Raw genomic sequence first — 18,130 nt, forward strand, 5'->3', positions numbered from 1 at the left:
CCCCAATGTGAAATTCCATTCCCACTTCTAGGAAAACTCAAACCATTTTCTTTCTTTTTGTTTTGGAAGGGTGAGGGAAGAAACAAAGAGGATCGCTGGGTTGCCTGAAAGTACAATGGCTACTCACAGGTATGATCCCCACTACTAAATGGTGTGGGAGTTCTGACCTGCTCTGTTTCTGACCTGGGTTGGTCTGTCCCTCCTTAAAGCAGCCTGGTACCCCACCTCCACTTGCCCTTTCTAGGGGCTCAGCATACTGGTATCAGACACCCTTTGGCATACTCTAGCTAAGAACTGTTTTCTACCACTGGCAAATCACAAACACCACCTGAGCATGAAGACATCACTACTGTTATAATATCCTTCCGTGGCTGCACCTTAGTGCTGTTCTCCAGTCATTTCATTCATGGCCAATTCTTCGTGACCCCATCTGGAGTTTCCTTGACAGAGATATTGGAGTGGGTTGTCATTTCCTTCTCTAGGTCATTTTACCGATGAGGCAACTGAGGCAAACAGGGTTAAAAGATTTGTCCAGGGTCACATAGCTAGTTAACTGTCTGAAGCCAGATTTGAACTTAGGATGATGAGTCTTCCTGACTCCAAGCTACACTATATCAACTACACCACCTAGCTGCTGGTATCTCTATCTACTTAACTATACGGGTAAGTACCAAATAAGTATTAGCATATACATGTATCAAAGTTAATTCAGGGCAAAGCAAAAGAATATCATTTTCGTCTCTCATCCTTCCAGAAGAACAAGAACAGAGGTTTTAAAAAACAGTTTAATTTCCTTGAATAAGACAAAAGACATTTATATCCCTGATATTTCCCTTTGTGTAAGCCAGTCCTTCACAGTTCAAGTTTGCTTTTGTGTAATAGGAAGATTTCTTGTTATGTTTTACTACAGAAGATCAGAGGGACTATGAAACGTACATGTTTCCATTCTTCATCCCCTCTACAGTAAGAGCACATCTTCTGATGCCCCACAAATTCAAAACGAATTTAATTCCTTAAAAGACCATTAGAATTTGCCAGAAAGAGATTTCCGTCCATTGAATACAGCTGCAGTCAGTGTTTTTCAAGAGCTTTGGTGAGAAGTTCATTCAAACGGCCCACCATTGGTCTGGGGTCATCATTCAGACCTGCTGCTATCATAGCATTCTCGTATATCTGCAAAGCAAGGGGAAAAGGAAGAAATATACCTCAATGTGTAGCAGAAAAAAAGAGATAAAAAGCCACAATAAGCTTGGAATCCCTAACCTTTCTTTATAGAGTCCAGGGCTCTGGTTCAGAGGTCAGCAAAAGTGGGTTAGGCTTTTCTGAACCAGCAGGGCAACAAAGGTGTGTCTTTCATTTCTATTCCAATGCATGACACTAAATACTAAACACATCAAGACAGACTTTCCTTTTGACTGATGAAAGATACAATACTCAAAATGGGATTTAAGGGGAAAATACAAATGTCTCAGTAGCAGCTGTAACACCCTGAACGTAATAAGCTTTCCTTTTAGATATGTGTAATTTCTACGATAAGCTGGAAAAGCTCCAGAACGATTACGAAAAGAGGAGTAAAATGGAGTTTCTTTCTTATAGGCAAGAACCCTAGGCACTGAAGACTATTCTTCCAGAGAAAGACATCCTCATACTCACCTGATCAATCAGAAGCTGGGCCAGATCAGGTTGGCTCTCCCTTAGCTGATTCAGCTTCTTGATCAAAGGATGCCTGCAATGTAGGCCAATGGGATAAGAATGTTTCCAAGACCAGCTACTATTGTGGCAGTGTTGGATTATATCCCAAACACCTAGAGCATATTGCCCTGATACTCGTGCACCTTATTTTAAACAAGGACATACAGAAAGAATTCTAGAAATTGTATTAAAGGAGTTCATTATTTAAACTAATCCAACCATAATTCCTTTATAAAATCAAGAATCTTTTTGTAAAGATTTTCATATATGATGTAAAGTGGAGTAACCTATATACATCAAGTCAATTAAGGTGATTGTTAATTTTCCAATAATTTTCAGAAGTTCTTGGTGAACTGCTTTATGCTCCATCATTACTTTCTTCTTCCAGAATCTTCCGGATGGGCAGAGATACTCCAGAGAGAGGAACGATAAATATGCAAACACATGCATGATGGACTAGACCTATAAGCTCATGAATTTTATGGAAAGAACTAGTACTTTATGGCCAGCAGTGTTTGGATGAGAGATGATAAGAACGACAGAATATAAAATAAAAGCAAAAAAAAAAAATTCCATTAGTAAACTCAAGAAAAACAATTACCTCAGACAGTCCTTAGAGAATAGGAAAAGACTTCAGTCAGGATCTCCCTCCCTAAGTTCTACACTCCTCTCCTAATCAAGGCAGGACAGAGGAAAAATTATTTAGTCTTTACTACTTTCTTACTGTTCCTGATACCCAGTAAAACCATACCTCTTTCAACTGTCCTCAGTATGGGGAGGTCAGGTAGTTGCCAAATAATCCCCTCTACTAAAGTTTTAACTGACTTTTTGACATACTACCTTTCTGAGGCCTTTTCTCATTTCAGTGGAAAATTCCTGAAGACTGAAAAGTCTTCAAAAACCAAATGTATTTTGAATCCCTAGTAGTGAGAGGCACTGTGACCGACAGTGAAAAAGTTATTTTGGGAACAGAAAGTCCTTCCTCAGCACTATTCATGTTATACACCACATTATATGAATACTCATGTACACTTGTAAGGCCAGATATGAAAATCTAATCAAAATGGCATTAAAGGACGGGAGGGGTAAAACTGCCAATGTATATCCTCTGTTAGACACCGTAGACAGTAGCTATAATGAAAGAAGAATATAGGAAGTTCATGAGACACAAAATTCAAGAAAAGGAACCAGAAGTAAAATTCAAGACCTTGAATCCACTTTGTCTAGACACAGATGGTCAAAGCTCAGACAACAAGAAAGATTAGCTAGAGGTCCTAATGCAAGGAAACAAACAGGAATTTGGGTACATCTTACTCAGAAGAAACTGAATAGATAAAAGTGGGGTAAGAATGTAGATGTTAATATTTTTAACATGTCATCTTAAACAATGCCATAAATAACGAATTATTATCTTTGTTCAATACATCCATCTATTTATGGAACTGTAGTACAGTACTCAAAATTATTTTATTACCAAAATTATCATCTACAGTTTCTTCAACCTTGCTAATAAGCACATCAAACAACCCATCGGCACACTTTTAAGGGGGCTTTTGGAGGAAAGTCATTAAATTGTCACCTTCTCATTATGTAGGACTATACCTAAAATCAATTCCTGTGTCCAGAGAAAAAGACTTAACTGGTTATAGAATTCTAGTGCCTCACAATACATACTGTCTATCTTTTATCCTAATTCCGGGATGGAGAGCCTGCAGCCTTGAGGCCACATGTGACTTTCTAGGTCCTTGGGTACAGCCTTTTGACTGAGTCCAAGTTTTAGAGAACATATCCTTTCATTAAGGGAAGAAATAAGACTAAACCTTTCCATGCCCTCAAAAGCTTTCTGAGAAAACTGGTCTCTTACTATGGCAAACTCTGTACAGACTCTAGAGATGTTCATATCTGCAATCTGTGACAGTTCTGTTGTTTCTGTCCTAATCCCTGCTTACGCCTAAAACCAAAAGAAACTATCCAAAGGAAATTATTATAAACATATTAATTCAGCGATTTTTCCTTAGTGAGTTATTATGAGCAATTTGAGATTTCATTTATCAAACATGAAAAAATATTTAAAATTAGCAACAAGAGAGAATTAAGATAAATTATGAGGAAATAACTGGATTACCTAGAAGTTAGCGAAGTTCTAATGGATATATGCTATAAAATTTCATTGAGAATAGCTCTGATTTCCTCAGAGCTTTCTAGAGGTCCTTTATACAGTGATTAGTTTCTATTTCTTCTGATATATACGCACTCAGGGCAAGTCATTCTGCTTTGCACCCTTGCAGATGATACTTTTATGCTGTGGCAATGGGGGAGCAAGGATAAGATATTTTATCTGGTCACTGTGACTTCCTCTTGATTATAAATATTAATTTCTCTTATAACATATATTCCATTTCCAACTCCTTGATTATTCAGAGAATTAAATTTTTTGTAAGAATTTTCTATACTACTGTCTATCCTCTGTCCCAGGGCTCTGAGCAATACTAGCTATTCATACATGCCAGTAAATAATTATTATGCCTTGTGGATTACAAAAGTCAAGTTTAAAATTCTGCAACCTCGCCACTATTAAGAAGCAGCGGGGTCAAACTCAAGACTAACGCGCACACTGCTGCTGCAGTATACCCTGGACTGGGCCTCTCTACTAGATCTATACCACCCCCTCAATGACCTCAGACCCTGTGTTTCACCTCTCCTCCTTCTCAATCTTAAGCCTCTCTTCTTAACAAATATGACAATCATCATGGTACAAAGGAAGATACATTGTTAACTAAGAATTAGCCCGAGAGTTGACTCATTCATATATTAAAGGAAAAATTATTCTGATTGAATTCAGATGATGACTGAATTCCTAGGTATAATCAGCTGTACCTGGTATTGATTTCAAGGGTAGGCTGCAGAATCTGGGCACGCTCCTCATTGGTTTTGGCCAACTGCTGCATGCGCAGGAAATGCCTGGCAGCCCCCATCTCCAACACAGTGATCATGGCAGGGTGGGTGTCCAGGCGAAGGGTCACCTAAAGGCCAAGGATGATGAGAAGGCACAGAAAGGAATGCCAGAATTTTAATAAGGCCTATGTTCAAATTCCTCTTAGACAACAACACATGATTAACCATTAACTCTTCTTCTGAGGCAATATATTTTTACAGACCTTAATTAGCTACTTTTCTAATTAAGGCTTCCATCTCAACTAATCACCAATTATAAGGCCAACAATTGAAAACCTGAGCAGTTATCCTTATGAGAAGAGGCACATGTTTAGGGAAGTCCATGTGTGCTAGGAGGGAGATACCGTTACAAGATTCTGATTGGGAATTATTCCCCTCTTCATTGTTCCATGGTTCAACCATTCCTCTGATTTCCCCAAGTACAAAGTTAAGTCATTCTAAACCCTCTTCAGTCATACTCTCTCATCCTCCCACTCTTCAACAGAAGTAGTCCAGCACCAAGGTCTCTGGACTCTGCAATATTTTCTTTTCTACAGCTCTCAGTCTCAATGGGCTTCTATTACCTTGCACTGGTGGTTGCAACAGTCTTTTATTTGATTCCTTTGTCTTAAATTCTTTTTCATTATCTCATGCTAAACACATCTGGTAGAATAATCTTACGTGATTGCTTAAATAATCAAGCCCCATTTTCATCATATGCATTCCATGTTCAAGAATGCATAATGTACTATTATGGCCACCATCATATCATATCCAAAATCATTCCAGTATTCAAGGTTCTTCACCAAACTCTGGTACTCTTCGCCTATTCTACAAATTTCACTTGTCCTTAATTTACTTAAGAGATACAACTTAAGAAGTTAATTTAATTATCTTCTCCAACAAGCCTGATGTTTTCATCTGCATGCCTTTGTTTCTGTCATTGTTTCTGCAAAGAAGGTCCCCACACTCACTGATCAATCCATTTTCATTCTCCAAAACCTGGCTCCATACAGACTTCATTTGGATTCTACCTTCACTTTCTTCTACAACCCTTCAACACTTAATTATGCCTTCAATTGGTCCCACTCTATATAGATTCCTGTGTTTATTAAGTTCTGTATTTCCAGTAAGATTCTCCAGTTTTAAGCTTCTGAAGAACAGGGTTTATATCTTAATTCTTCTCCATCTTCCCATAAGAGCCCATGCAACATTCCTCATTTAGTGTTCTGTGAAGAGTTGGAACTCAAATGTCGTAAGTTAACAAGATTCTTTTTTCATCATTTTTCATGGTCCCCCAAGAATTCTTACTCTCCCACTTTATTGGTCTGCTTAGATTCCCACCTTCTCTACAGAGCTTTTTTCCACTAATAGGAAGAAAAGGTAAAGATCCAAGCTTATTCATTCCCTTTCCTTTGAGGACAATCATACATAACTTGAGACACAATATGAGACAAAATTAAATGTTCTGTGAACAGCTAACTATTTGCTGCAATCTGCACATGACTGTCTCACTGTGTATTCAGTGTGCTTGGCTATGTCAATTTTGTTTTTTTATTTGTTTTAGTATATGAACTGAGAGGGAAGCCTTTTTAACTTTTCCCAAATAGAAACAGGGCATAGTACCATGAACATACAGACACACACATTCACTAAGTCTGTGTCTAAGCACTATTCATCATATTTTGGTTTTGTACCTTCAGCCTTAGATACCAAGGGCAGCCTCACCTTGACACTGGTGACTCGAGTACCCAGTGCATTTCTTATCCAGGCTGTTAGATCCTCTGTCTCTTTCTCTGAAAGACGTTCAGTAGCTAGAACAGAAAGAAAACTAGAAACTAAACTTTCTCTTTAAATGACAATTCCTACTAATTCCTGTATGTTTGGATTATATCCATGTACTGCCTCCCAAAGGAAATCAAAATGACAAATTTCACTTCACAACATCAATGAGTCTTAGACTTGAACTGTCTCTGTGATCACAAAAGAAAAAAATGTACTGGCTAAGTAAGACTTTTTTGTTTAAAACTCAGGCAGACAAATAGAAAATTTATTTTCTTGTCACTTAGCATCTTGAAAAGGGTCCATACCATCTTATCTGGAATATCCAAAATATTATTACTTTTTAAATAAACAGCCCAGGAAGCACGATCATTTTCAAGAAACCAAGTCCTGGCTACCTGAAAAATCTCCAGATTCCTGATGATTAATCATTTGCCATTAATGGATTTAGCCAATCCATTTCTATCTCAATAACCACTGTGAAGATTATATAGAAACATTTTTAAAATATGCTAAATTCACTAATATGTAAGAAACCTATGAAAAAACTGCGCACGACAGCCAGTCTGATGCTTTCTCTGTCTCATCTATGGTTCACTGTAACACCCACCCTCTGCCCCTCCACCATTGAAGTAATTAGGAAGCACAGGCTGCCACAGCAAGATGTACTGTGATGTTACTACCCACTAGAGGGAGAATGGGAACCTGCAAATGTGTGAGATACCCACCTTGAGAACCTTCCTCAAACTTCTCCTCTTTGTAGTGATCGACAACAATATCCGTTTCCACAGAAATCAGCTTCTTTTTGTCAAACTCTCTGAGATGAAGTAAGGTCAATTCATCAAACTGCTCATAGCAGTAAAGCACCTGTGCAGAGCCAGACAGCATTTACAGACACCCAAGGTTATCAAAAGCCGCTCATGACGTTGGAATAACAACGAGTATAGTGAATAAAAAAAAATGCTTCTTTTATTTCATCAAATTTCCTAGTTAGAGGAAGCAATAATATAATGGGGAGAATTGCAGATTGTTTGGAATTATTTTTAGAAATGGTTTATAACATGGAAAGCATCTGGCTCTACTAAGGTATTAGGAATGACACTAGGATTCTGGAACTAGATGTAACATTCCTATCCCTAGAGATGTAGTTAGGGACCAGGTGACATCTTGTACTTTTTACTTCTTAAAGTCTACATGAATTCTATTAAAATGTTTCACTATAGTTTCCTTTGTATGAAGACTAAATGAGCAAAGATAAGATATTAACCAAAGCAAAGTCCTCTTTCAAGAACTTCTTCAGACCCCTTTATATAAATCATTCATTTATCTGTCTGTCAACATCCAAACACAGGAGCTGCAAAACGATAATTAACCTGGAGTCTACAAAGTATAAAATATATCCCCAGGAAGAGATACAATATGTAATTTATTTGTAATATAGAAACGATTTCATTTCTCTACACATTCCTATACATATATTCCCAGAACATACACATTTTTAAAAACCTTAATTTCATGTAACTCTATACTCTGGACACCTGGGAGAAGGTACAGAGGAGCAAAGGTAATCAGAAAAATGAGGCAGCGCCAAGGTGACTAAAAGTACTGGGGAAGACAAAGATGATGAATTATTAAAACTGGACCATGGAAAGGCAGCAGGATATGGTGGAAAAGTACTGGACTTGGAATTAAAAAGATGTCGGTTTGAATACACCTCGGACACATATTAGTATTAATGCTCTGGGTGAGTCACTTAATCGTTTTGTGCCTCACTTTCCTCATCTGCAAAATGAGGGAGCTGGACTCAACTGCATTTAAGGTACCTTATATAGCTCCACTCTTACAAGTAATAGTGGTTGTTAAGTGACGGAGTGAGTTACTTTTCTGCACATTCTAGATTCAACTGTATCTTGCCGACTTTAATTATATTTGTAATAAGGTTAATTGCAGGCATCTCTCAGTTGCTATTCAATTGAATCCACGTGACTCTGACAATTCACCTACCTCCATATTCTTCTTTTTCATGGCCTCATAGTATGGTGAGCTTTCAGCCAAGTGTCGGTTGGGGGCACACAGGTAGTAGATGTTCCTGGTACCAGCCTGCATTCGACTGGCATATTCCACAAGGCTGGTCAACTGGCCAGGAGGCAGAGCTGATGATTCATAACGTAAGAGCTTTGCAATGTCCTCCTGGCAATGGAAGTAAGGACATATTTTGGTGATTAGCTCTAAGATGAACTGGGCTAGATTTCTCAGAGGACTAAGGGATATTTTGCTCTAGTATGCTCCATTCTCATACAGCATTTCTCCCTAAGCATAGCATCCCTCAACCTCCCACCTTCATCTCAAGGCATAAATATTTTTCCACAGTGTAAAAAGTACTTTCTGGTAAGTAGAAAATCTGAGTTTTCAACCACTAAATTCTGGACAAATACTTAACCACATGGTCTGTTTCCTCATATGAAATAGGGTAGTTAAACCAAAGGACTGCTAGGGTTCATTCTAGCTCAAATATTATGAGACAGGTATCTAATGAAACTTGGGATGTAACAGAGAGGGTAGTTTCAGTAATCTTCTGTGTTAGGTCTGAGGTTTCTTATTAATGAGAATAAGATAATGACAGGACAGCCTGTTGTTAGGATGTTTCCATGACCTCTTTGGGTCTATCATGGGTGCTATAGGACCCTGTAACCAATATATACACCATAAAATAAAGACTGATCTGACATGAAGTCAGCTCCTAGGTTTAGAAGACAAGATGGCAGTTAAAAAAAAAAAATCATAGAGACAAGGAGCATTGACAATAAAAAACAAATGAAGCCTCTTTATCTGAACTGAAAGGACTGTTTTAAAACAAGTCTTAGGATAAATAAAACCTTTTTCAATCACTATCATTTCTCCTCCTTTCAAGAGATCTCTTGTGGGGAGTAGGAAGGAGGCAAGTGAAGGAGATAGGAAGGGGAAAGATCTACATTCAAGGAAATGGAGAAGGTATAAAAATTTTAGTTTACAACTCATTCAATATGACCAAAGTCCGTAAAGTTGTGTGATTGTGTTTATTATGCACCAGAGTAGGCGCATAATAAACTCCTTGCTAGACTGATCTCTCTAGAGGAGTTTGGTGGTAATATTACTAAAGAGGCCTAAAAAATACAGCTTGATTAGAACTATTCCTTCTAATAAGTTGGGAGGGTTTTTCCAATGACATTATGGAGGAGGTGGATGGGATGTCAGATTTTTAAATACAGGGGTAAATGAAAAAATGAAAATCACTGCCTTATAATCCAGTCTGGAGTTCTTCATCTCTAGTAATGATTCCTTCATATTTCTTCCCCATCAATGATGCCTCATAATCTAATGCAGCAAAAAAGGAAGCCTAAAAACACAAAGCTCTTACCTTGACTTCCTGTTCAGCAATAGTGACAATTCCCTCCCTCATAAACAACCCATAATCTTCAAAGAACTTGGCATACTTCTCAGGGTCTTTTTTGCTCTGGTCAATGAAAAATTTTATCAGCCTCTGTTGTAAAACATCTCTGAGTTTTCTGCAGAACAAAATTTTTTTTAAAAATTATCATAACATTAATTTCAAACATTTCCCTACTGAAGCATCCAATTCTTTGAGAGCAGAGGTTAGAACATTTTTCACCCCTGCATCTCCAACAACTAACGCAATGCTCTGTACACAGAGCACACATTTAATGAACAAATTGCTAAGATTAAATTATGAATAATCAACAGAAAGAAATGCTAAAGATAACTAATAACCAGAGACATGCAAATTAACACAATCTTGAAAGGATTTACCTGACATCTACCAAACCAGCAAAGATGCTAAAAAAAATGGAAAAACTCATTGGCAATGCCATGGCAAGAGAGGAATACTACTTCACTGATGATTAAGCTCTGAAATGGTCTCACAGTTATGGAAAACAATCTGTAACTGTGCAACAAAACCTGCCAAACTGTTCATAGTCTTTGACCTAAAGCTTTCACTAAAGGAAAATATCCCAAGAAATCACAGCAAGAGAAGATGCAAATGTACAAAATGTCCCTAACAGCATTATCTGTGACAGTAAAAAGTTGGAATTAAAAAATACATATACTAAACAATTGTGAGTAGATGAAAATACAATGGTACATATATGTAATGAAATATTAACGTACTATAGAAATGATCAATGTGAATAATTTAGAAAAACATGGAAGACTTGTATGAAGTGATGTACCACAAAAAAAGAAAAACAAAAGAACAATATATAACAATTTTATAAATAAAATCAATTTGCAGAGATAATAAAACACTGGTCCACTCAATATTTAATGTTAGTAACATTGTCAAAGTCAAAAGCAGCATCCCTTCTTTCTGTTACAAAAACTGACTTTTTAGGCATTTACTGGCAAAGTCTGTTTTACTAAAAACAATATGGATCAACAAAATTAAAAACAAAAAATATAAAAGGAAAAAAAAATGAGCTGAAGAAATGAAAGGTTCTGTCCACCTTGGCTATCTGTCACACTATTTATCTTCCCCATTTCCCCCCTTATATTTTACTAAGAGGCAAGGCTTTTGGAAACAAGAGACTAAAGGATGCAACATTCTGCCCGGCCCCACAACAATTCTCAGGGCTGTCAATCTACATGAAGCTTTCCACACTCTAATTCCTCACTGCCTTCCCAACGAGTCATACTGGTCCAAAATCACAACATTAACCAAACTTTCACAGCTCCCCTTGCATTTTGGACCTAAGATCTTCCCTACTACTGGTGACAACAGGAAGGTGAAAAGATTCACTTCAGAGTGAGTAAACTTGTCTGACATTTTTCTTCAAAGGACCAGGCCAACCTGATATAGTCACAGAGTTTTGGGATGAAAAGGTGATGGTGATGAATTTGAATTTCGTGATTTGAGAATGTGACATCTAAACATCTGTATTTCCAGAGTTCTTACTTTCTCAGCTGATAACTTGGAATTTGGTAACAAGACAAAAACACTGGCTTAGATCCCTCATGTTTAAATGCAGTATTTCCTCCTCTAACACATGTGCTTACCGGATGAGGGCACTTTCTTGAAGAAGCTCCCGGCTGAGATTCAAGGGAATATCCTCACTGTCCACAACACCTTGTATTAAAAAAAAAAAAAAAGTTAACTCTCTCAGAGGTCTGTCTCTGAGCCACAAGTTCTTTGTTCACATTCATCTATCAATTACTCTTACTGGTGTCCACATGTTCTCTCTGTATGTGAGTCTAATTTATCACTTAACAGTACTCTTTAATCCCATCCCCTTCATTTTTCCAGCTAATACTGAAAATGAGCTCAGCTCAGTTGTGGGTGGTGGGGAAGTGAAAGAGAAGAAAAGACAATAGGAGACAATTTTTCTGACTGTTCTTCCAAACACACTTTTTGTGGTTTTTTTAAGATTAAAGCATACAGCTAAAAACAAAAAATAGAGATTTGGCACACTAGAGAAGGTAGAGATCTTCCTGAAGCTAGTGTATGTAGTCATTTACCCTGATTGAATGTACAATTAAAATGGTCTCAAACACAAAGACTGGCTGAATTGTTTTTTAAAAGAAATTTTCTGAGGGTAATTTCAGCAAAGACCTTTGGCACTAGGTATCATTTACACATGTGGCCAAGTTCCACTATTTCTGAGGATGGAAGCAAAGAAGTCTAGCCCTCACACCTCGCAGGAAACGCAGCCACTTGGGCAGGATGTCCGAAGCTTTAGTCTGGATCAGAACTTTGCGGCTATAGAGTGCAACACTGAAGCCTAGCTCCCGACTGACATCAAACATGGATGGCTTCTGTAGAAGAAGAAAGAATATTAAAAGTTTCAAAGGAAATGGAAAAGAACTACAAACAATTAAAGATGAATCTTGCAAAATTACAAAGAACAAGTTTGACCCCCAAAAAGACAAATGAAATAAGAAGGCACTTCCTGGTGGGTTGGTGAGGAGTTTGGCAGGTGGAGAACATCAACTATGCCCTATTTTTTCAATACAATGAGTAGTTTTGTTGATTTTTTTCCTTTTTCCAAGACAACTATTTGTTATAAGGAATGGCTCTGGAAGGGAATGGGGGAAAGACGCAGAGGGAAATCAAGATGATGTAAAAATAAAACATATCAATAAAAATCTATTTTTAAAAAAGCCAACGGGAGTAATCAAGATATTGATTTTAACCAGAAATAGAGATGGTATAAAATAAGACTAGGTATTCAGGACCAGGCCCAGACAAAACTGTGAAGGAAGCTATTCGTTCCTCCCACTTCCTCTTTTCTCCTTTCCTGCCATACACTCACCACCATTCAATACAGGGTCCCATTCAGAAGGCTATGAAATATCTCCTGCTAAATGTTAACTAAAATTAAAAATCTCTTGGGAATTTTTATTTTTAAAAGTGAACTAAGACATCATAATAATAAAAGGCATCTTTAACAGTATTTAATGGTATTTAGCCAACAGAATTGATGTTTTTGGAATGAAAATTACTCAGTCTTTTTACACTCCATTCCCACCCTGCCCTCTCTCTTTTCACTATCTATTTGTTCTGCTGTCCACAAACCTATTTTTCTTTTAGATATAACTCCTAGGTTCTATGTGTGGATATGGAATTATCTATGTTATAATCTGACAAAGGAGCTAAGGTGCTGCCACTGCTAGGAAATATTTTAACTTCTTTTGTCCTTGTTATTCCATTTAGTCACAGCTTCAATATTGAAAGCAACCATAGGAAGTCTATTCCTTAAGTAAGGAAAACATTATGCATTAGTTTCCATTCTATAGTCTCACCACATCCCCTAAGACCAAAAATCAGAGTATGAGCATCTCACTGATTCTGGCACATAGAAAATACTCCGTATGTTAAGTGGTGCATCAGTCTTGTAGTGGAGAATATAACGGGGCTTATCATAAGCTTGAGCAATGTAGCGGTAGAATTCCTCATGCTGCCATTCACTAATGTCTTTAGAGTCCATCGTCCAAAGTGCCTGCAAAAAGAGATAAACTTGAAAAGCAATCCATTTATAATGCTTCTTCCCATCAAGTAAATGTAGACAAGCATGTCTAAATTAATTTTTTAGTGAATCAACATCCATAATGTTAGCTCCAGTCAACAAAACAGTGCTGAAGGCTGGATATCTTATAGTATTAGACTTAGCAAATCAATTAGGAGAACTGATTCTTTCTCCAAGCTCCTATAGAAGGTGTATAAAATAGATTGGCTGTTTATGGGTAGGTATGAAAAAAACTCTGAAGCAACTGTCTTCATTCTCCAGCCTAACTATGTACTACTTTTGGAAGTGTTATAAAAATATTCATGAAAGATTCTTATAGAAATGGGAAGAAAATGAGAATAATATATAACTTTGGGAATAAGTATCTTGCCTCAAGAACCTCAGACTGATGAAAGAAATAAGACTGAGATATTATACATGCAAAGCAAAAACTTGGCTAGAGGGATGTGGTTCATAATAAACTACCATTTAAAGAAATGTTTAAAAAAACTATTTCAATAAAGATGAGTGACTCCAAGAAATCATTTATGTGTCAATGTTAACTTGTAGGAAGGTCTGTAGGGATCTGTCCTTCACCTTATGCCAACTTTTAAAAAAATATCATGACTTAAAGGTATAGGATCAATCAAGTGTCATAGTACAGTGGAAAGAACACTGTATAATCAGAAGATCTAGACCAAAATCTTGCCTCTGATGCATACTACTTGTGTGACCTCAGGTAAGACCCACATCTCCTTGGGCACAGGCTTCATCATCTACAAAATGAGGGAATGGGATTGAATGACCTCTGAAGGTCCATTTGCCAAGCACTGGGAATGCAAAAAAACCACGCTTACCAAATCTGCAGACAACACAAAGCTGCTAGGGACAGCTAACACATAGTGTGGATCTTAAAAGACAAGAATCTAGAATGGTGGGCCAAATCTAAGAACATCAATCAATAAATATTTGCCAGGCACTATGCAAAGTATTAGGCATACAATGACCAAAAAAACTTATGTAATAAGCATGTACAGACTGAATACAAAATAAAAGGTTAAATACAAGGAGGTTAGGGAAGGAGGACGTTAGTCTTTGGGGGAATGCAGAAAGGCTTCGGGTAGAAGGTGGTGCTGGAGCTGTCTCAATGAAAGAAAGGGATTAGGAAATAAGGAGATGTATTTTAGGCACAGGGAAAGACCACAGCAAAGACACTGAGATAAAAACAGAGAGGCCAGTTTTATTGAACTGAAGAATGATTAAGTGCAAATCTGATCACATCACTTCTCTTCTCAAAAAATTCCAGTGGCTTGCCATTTTTGAAATTCATATTAAATTTATATTTATCAATAGTGAATTTCATGCCTCCAATCAGTTATCAAATCTCACTTTCTATCTCCACAACACCTCCTGCATTCAATTATTCACATAACTGGCTGCCACCTTATTTACTTTAGATCCTTATCATTTGCCTAGACTATTGCAATGATTCCCTAAATGTATCCTTGCCTAAAGTCTCTCTTCACTGCAAACCATCACACACACAGATGCCAGGCAATGATTTTCTTTAAGTACATGTCTGCTTATATCCCTTCCCTACTCAATAAACTGCAATGGCTCCCTATTGCCTCTAAAATCAAATAAAAACTCCTCTGTTTGTCTTTTGATGTGTATCACTACTGATCAACCACTGTGGAGAGCAATTTGGAACTATGCTGAAAGGGTAATAAAGATGTGATCAAAATACCCTTTGATCCAGCAACACTACTACTAGATCTATATCCTGTAAGAGAGAAAAGAAAGAGAGAGAGAGAGAGAGAGAGACAGAGAGAGACACAGAGAGAGAGAGAGAGAGAGAGAGAGAGAGAGAGAGAGAGAGAGAGAGAGAGAGAGAGAGAGAGAGAGAATCTATTTGTACAAAAGCATAGCAACTCTTTCTGTGGTGGCAAAGAATTGGAAAATGAGGGGATGTCCATCAACTGGGGAATTTGTGATATATGAAGGTAACAGAACACTACTGAGCTATAAGAAATGATGAGCAGACAGATTTCAGAAAAACCTGGACTTCGTGAACTAATGATCAACTTAGCTATCCTCAGCAATACAACAATCCAAGACAATTCCAAAGGACTCATGATGAAAAACACTATCCACATTCAAAGAAAGAATTGATGGAGTCTGAATGCAGATTGGCATACTATTTTTCACTTTCTTTGGGTTTGTTGGTTTGTTTTTTTGGTCTATTTCTTCTTTTACAACATGAATAACATGGAACCAGGTTTTACGTTATTGCACATATAAAATCTGTATCAAACTGCTTACTGTCTTAGGGAGAGAGATATGAGAGAAAGAAGGAAAAATCTGTAACTCAAAATTTTTTTTAAATGAATTTTAAAATTGGTTTAACATATAATTAGGAAAAAAAATACTATAAAAAATAAAGCCTATCACTGATCATAATTTGCTAAACCCCAACCTTGAATTATTCCCAACTTCTCCAGAACTGTGTTTGCCATCCTACCTTGCCCTCCCATTCTTCAATCACTCCCTCTTCTACTAGTTCCTTCACCGTTGCCTACAAATGTGGCCATCTAACACCATTTAAAAAAAACAAGCCTCACTAGATTGTGTCATACTCTTCCATCTTTCAACCTATAGTTTTCTTCACCTTCTCAGCTACTCTTTAAAAAATCATCTACATTGGGTGCATCTACTTTCTCTCCTCTATTTCTAGTCATCCAGGTTTGCAAGCTTGGCATCATTCTTTATTCCTCTTTCTTCTTTACTACACAGATCCAATCAGTTGCCAAAATATGTAATTTCTGTCTCTATGATCTCTTACATACATCCCTTTCAATCTACTCACAAAGCCACATGCTAGTTTGGGCTCCATTCACTTTTTGCCTAGACTACAGCAACAGCCTCCCAATGGAACTCTCCACACCTCAAATCTCTCCCCACTCCAATCTGTTCTCCACAGAGCTACCAAAATGATTTTCTTAAAGGTTATATCTAACCATAGAACTCTTGTATTCAATCAACTCCAGTGGTTCCCTATTACCTCTAGGATTAGAGTTTTTTTTATCAATTAAAGTGCTTTACAACCTTATTACTTCCTATCTAATCTTACAGTCTACTCCCCTTAAGATACTCTAGAATTTGGCTCTAGAGGATATCTGTTGCTCCCCAAACAGGACGCTGCATCTCTCACCTTCAGACCTCTGCACCAGCTGTTACTCAGACTGGGAATATTCTAATTCCCAATTTCTGGGGCTTAGAACCCTTGGTTTGCTTTAACATTCAGCTCAAACCAGCTTGCCTAGGATACCTTTCTTGTCCCTTTTTCCCCCGCAACATCCTCTATATGGTTACATTCCACCAATTCTTTCTCGTATGTTCTGACTTACATGTGTTCTTCTACCTCACCCTGAATTAGAATGTATACCCCTTGCACCATTTTTGCTTTATTTTTCCCTTGCACTTTGTATCATCAATAACACATACTAAGCATTTAGTAAGTACTTATTGATGGACTGAATGCTGATTTTTGTCTTCAAGTGAAGATGATATAACCATTTAGTGAGGATTCTGAAGGATTTCTGTGTAGGTGAGAGTTGAACTGGCTTCTGCACTCAATGTTTCTGATACTAGCAACTTTCATTGCTCCTCTCTGCTGGCCATTTGTTCCCAAGACTACATACAGAATATCCTTTTGGGATACTTGACCAAGTCTTACCTGTAAAGTATTGATGCGTTTTCCATTTAGGTAAAGGGGAAAGCTAACAAAGTTACTGTACTTTGTTACTATCTCTGGAAAAAAAAATAAAATAAAAGCATTATATTAATGATTAAAACTGAGAGTAAGAAAACAAGTTCTAGACTCTGCTGAGTGAATTAGCCAGCTAAAAGTAAAAACATTCATGACCAGAATGTTGGCCACAGCAATTCATGGGTTGTAATCTAAATCTGTAGAAAAGAAACTGGATCTTATGAAGGATTCAGATAAGTGGATTTAGAGGACACGCTGACTGTGTCATCTGTGATGGGCCAGAGTAGAAAGAAACAACTGGCTGGGCAGGAAGATTCCAAACGGAATTATTTCAAAATACTAAGATGTACTGAATACAGAAATCTGGAAAGGAAATGAGTTGAGTAAAAATTCCTCTGCTTCCAAACAATCTTTCTCTTTTTACAAGGTCTAACTGAGAACTCTGACCAAATGATAAGCCTGCAACTAGCCAGAAAGCTGTCTTAGACACAGGGCAGTGTGGCAAAAAGGGCTGTGGCCTTGAAATCAGAAGACTTGACTTTGAATCCCTGCTCCACCACTTTATTATGATGAGAAAAAATTATTTTTAAACTGCAAAACACAGATGTAAACTTTTACGACATTATGATTATTTTAATACCAACCCATTCAGGAGGATTTTCCTCTTCATATATACATACAATACATTCTTACATTCTTCATTCATACATACAATAACATATGCTGTTATGGATCCCTGCCTGTACCTTTTCCCCTTATGCTACCTGTCAAAAGGGCAGCTGTGATTTTCATCAACAGTCCCACATAGGAAAGCACCACTACTCCTCACTCATGCCCCACTCCATGTTTCTGTGGAACTACAGTACAAAGTGGAGACCTAGGGAGAGGCAGATTTTGAGATTCAGCTGTTCACTGCTCATAGACCAGGTCTAGGTTGCAGAGCCAGAAGCCTGTC

At 37.5% G+C, this 18,130-nt stretch overlaps 1 protein-coding gene across 2 annotated transcripts in view; it reads right to left on the minus strand.

The window, feature by feature from the left end:
* Window positions 1–771: 771 nt before the first annotated feature.
* Window positions 772–18,130, minus strand: part of TRAP1 (TNF receptor associated protein 1) — an 84,329-nt gene continuing 66,970 nt past the window's right edge. For both annotated transcript variants that reach the window (XM_072603235.1, XM_072603241.1), the window contains exons 8-18: window positions 17,143–17,216; window positions 13,245–13,400; window positions 12,096–12,216; window positions 11,461–11,530; window positions 9,806–9,953; window positions 8,413–8,598; window positions 7,137–7,275; window positions 6,355–6,440; window positions 4,570–4,715; window positions 1,654–1,726; window positions 772–1,173 (exon numbers count right to left, since the gene is read on the minus strand). In XM_072603235.1, the coding sequence (XP_072459336.1) occupies window positions 1,072–1,173; window positions 1,654–1,726; window positions 4,570–4,715; window positions 6,355–6,440; window positions 7,137–7,275; window positions 8,413–8,598; window positions 9,806–9,953; window positions 11,461–11,530; window positions 12,096–12,216; window positions 13,245–13,400; window positions 17,143–17,216 (1,301 nt within the window). In that variant the 3' untranslated portion in view covers window positions 772–1,071. The remainder of the gene's footprint in view (window positions 1,174–1,653; window positions 1,727–4,569; window positions 4,716–6,354; window positions 6,441–7,136; window positions 7,276–8,412; window positions 8,599–9,805; window positions 9,954–11,460; window positions 11,531–12,095; window positions 12,217–13,244; window positions 13,401–17,142; window positions 17,217–18,130) is intronic.

The sequence above is a fragment of the Notamacropus eugenii genome, chromosome 1 (assembly GCF_028372415.1).
Source record: "Notamacropus eugenii isolate mMacEug1 chromosome 1, mMacEug1.pri_v2, whole genome shotgun sequence".
NCBI classification, from domain to species: domain Eukaryota; kingdom Metazoa; phylum Chordata; class Mammalia; order Diprotodontia; family Macropodidae; genus Notamacropus; species Notamacropus eugenii.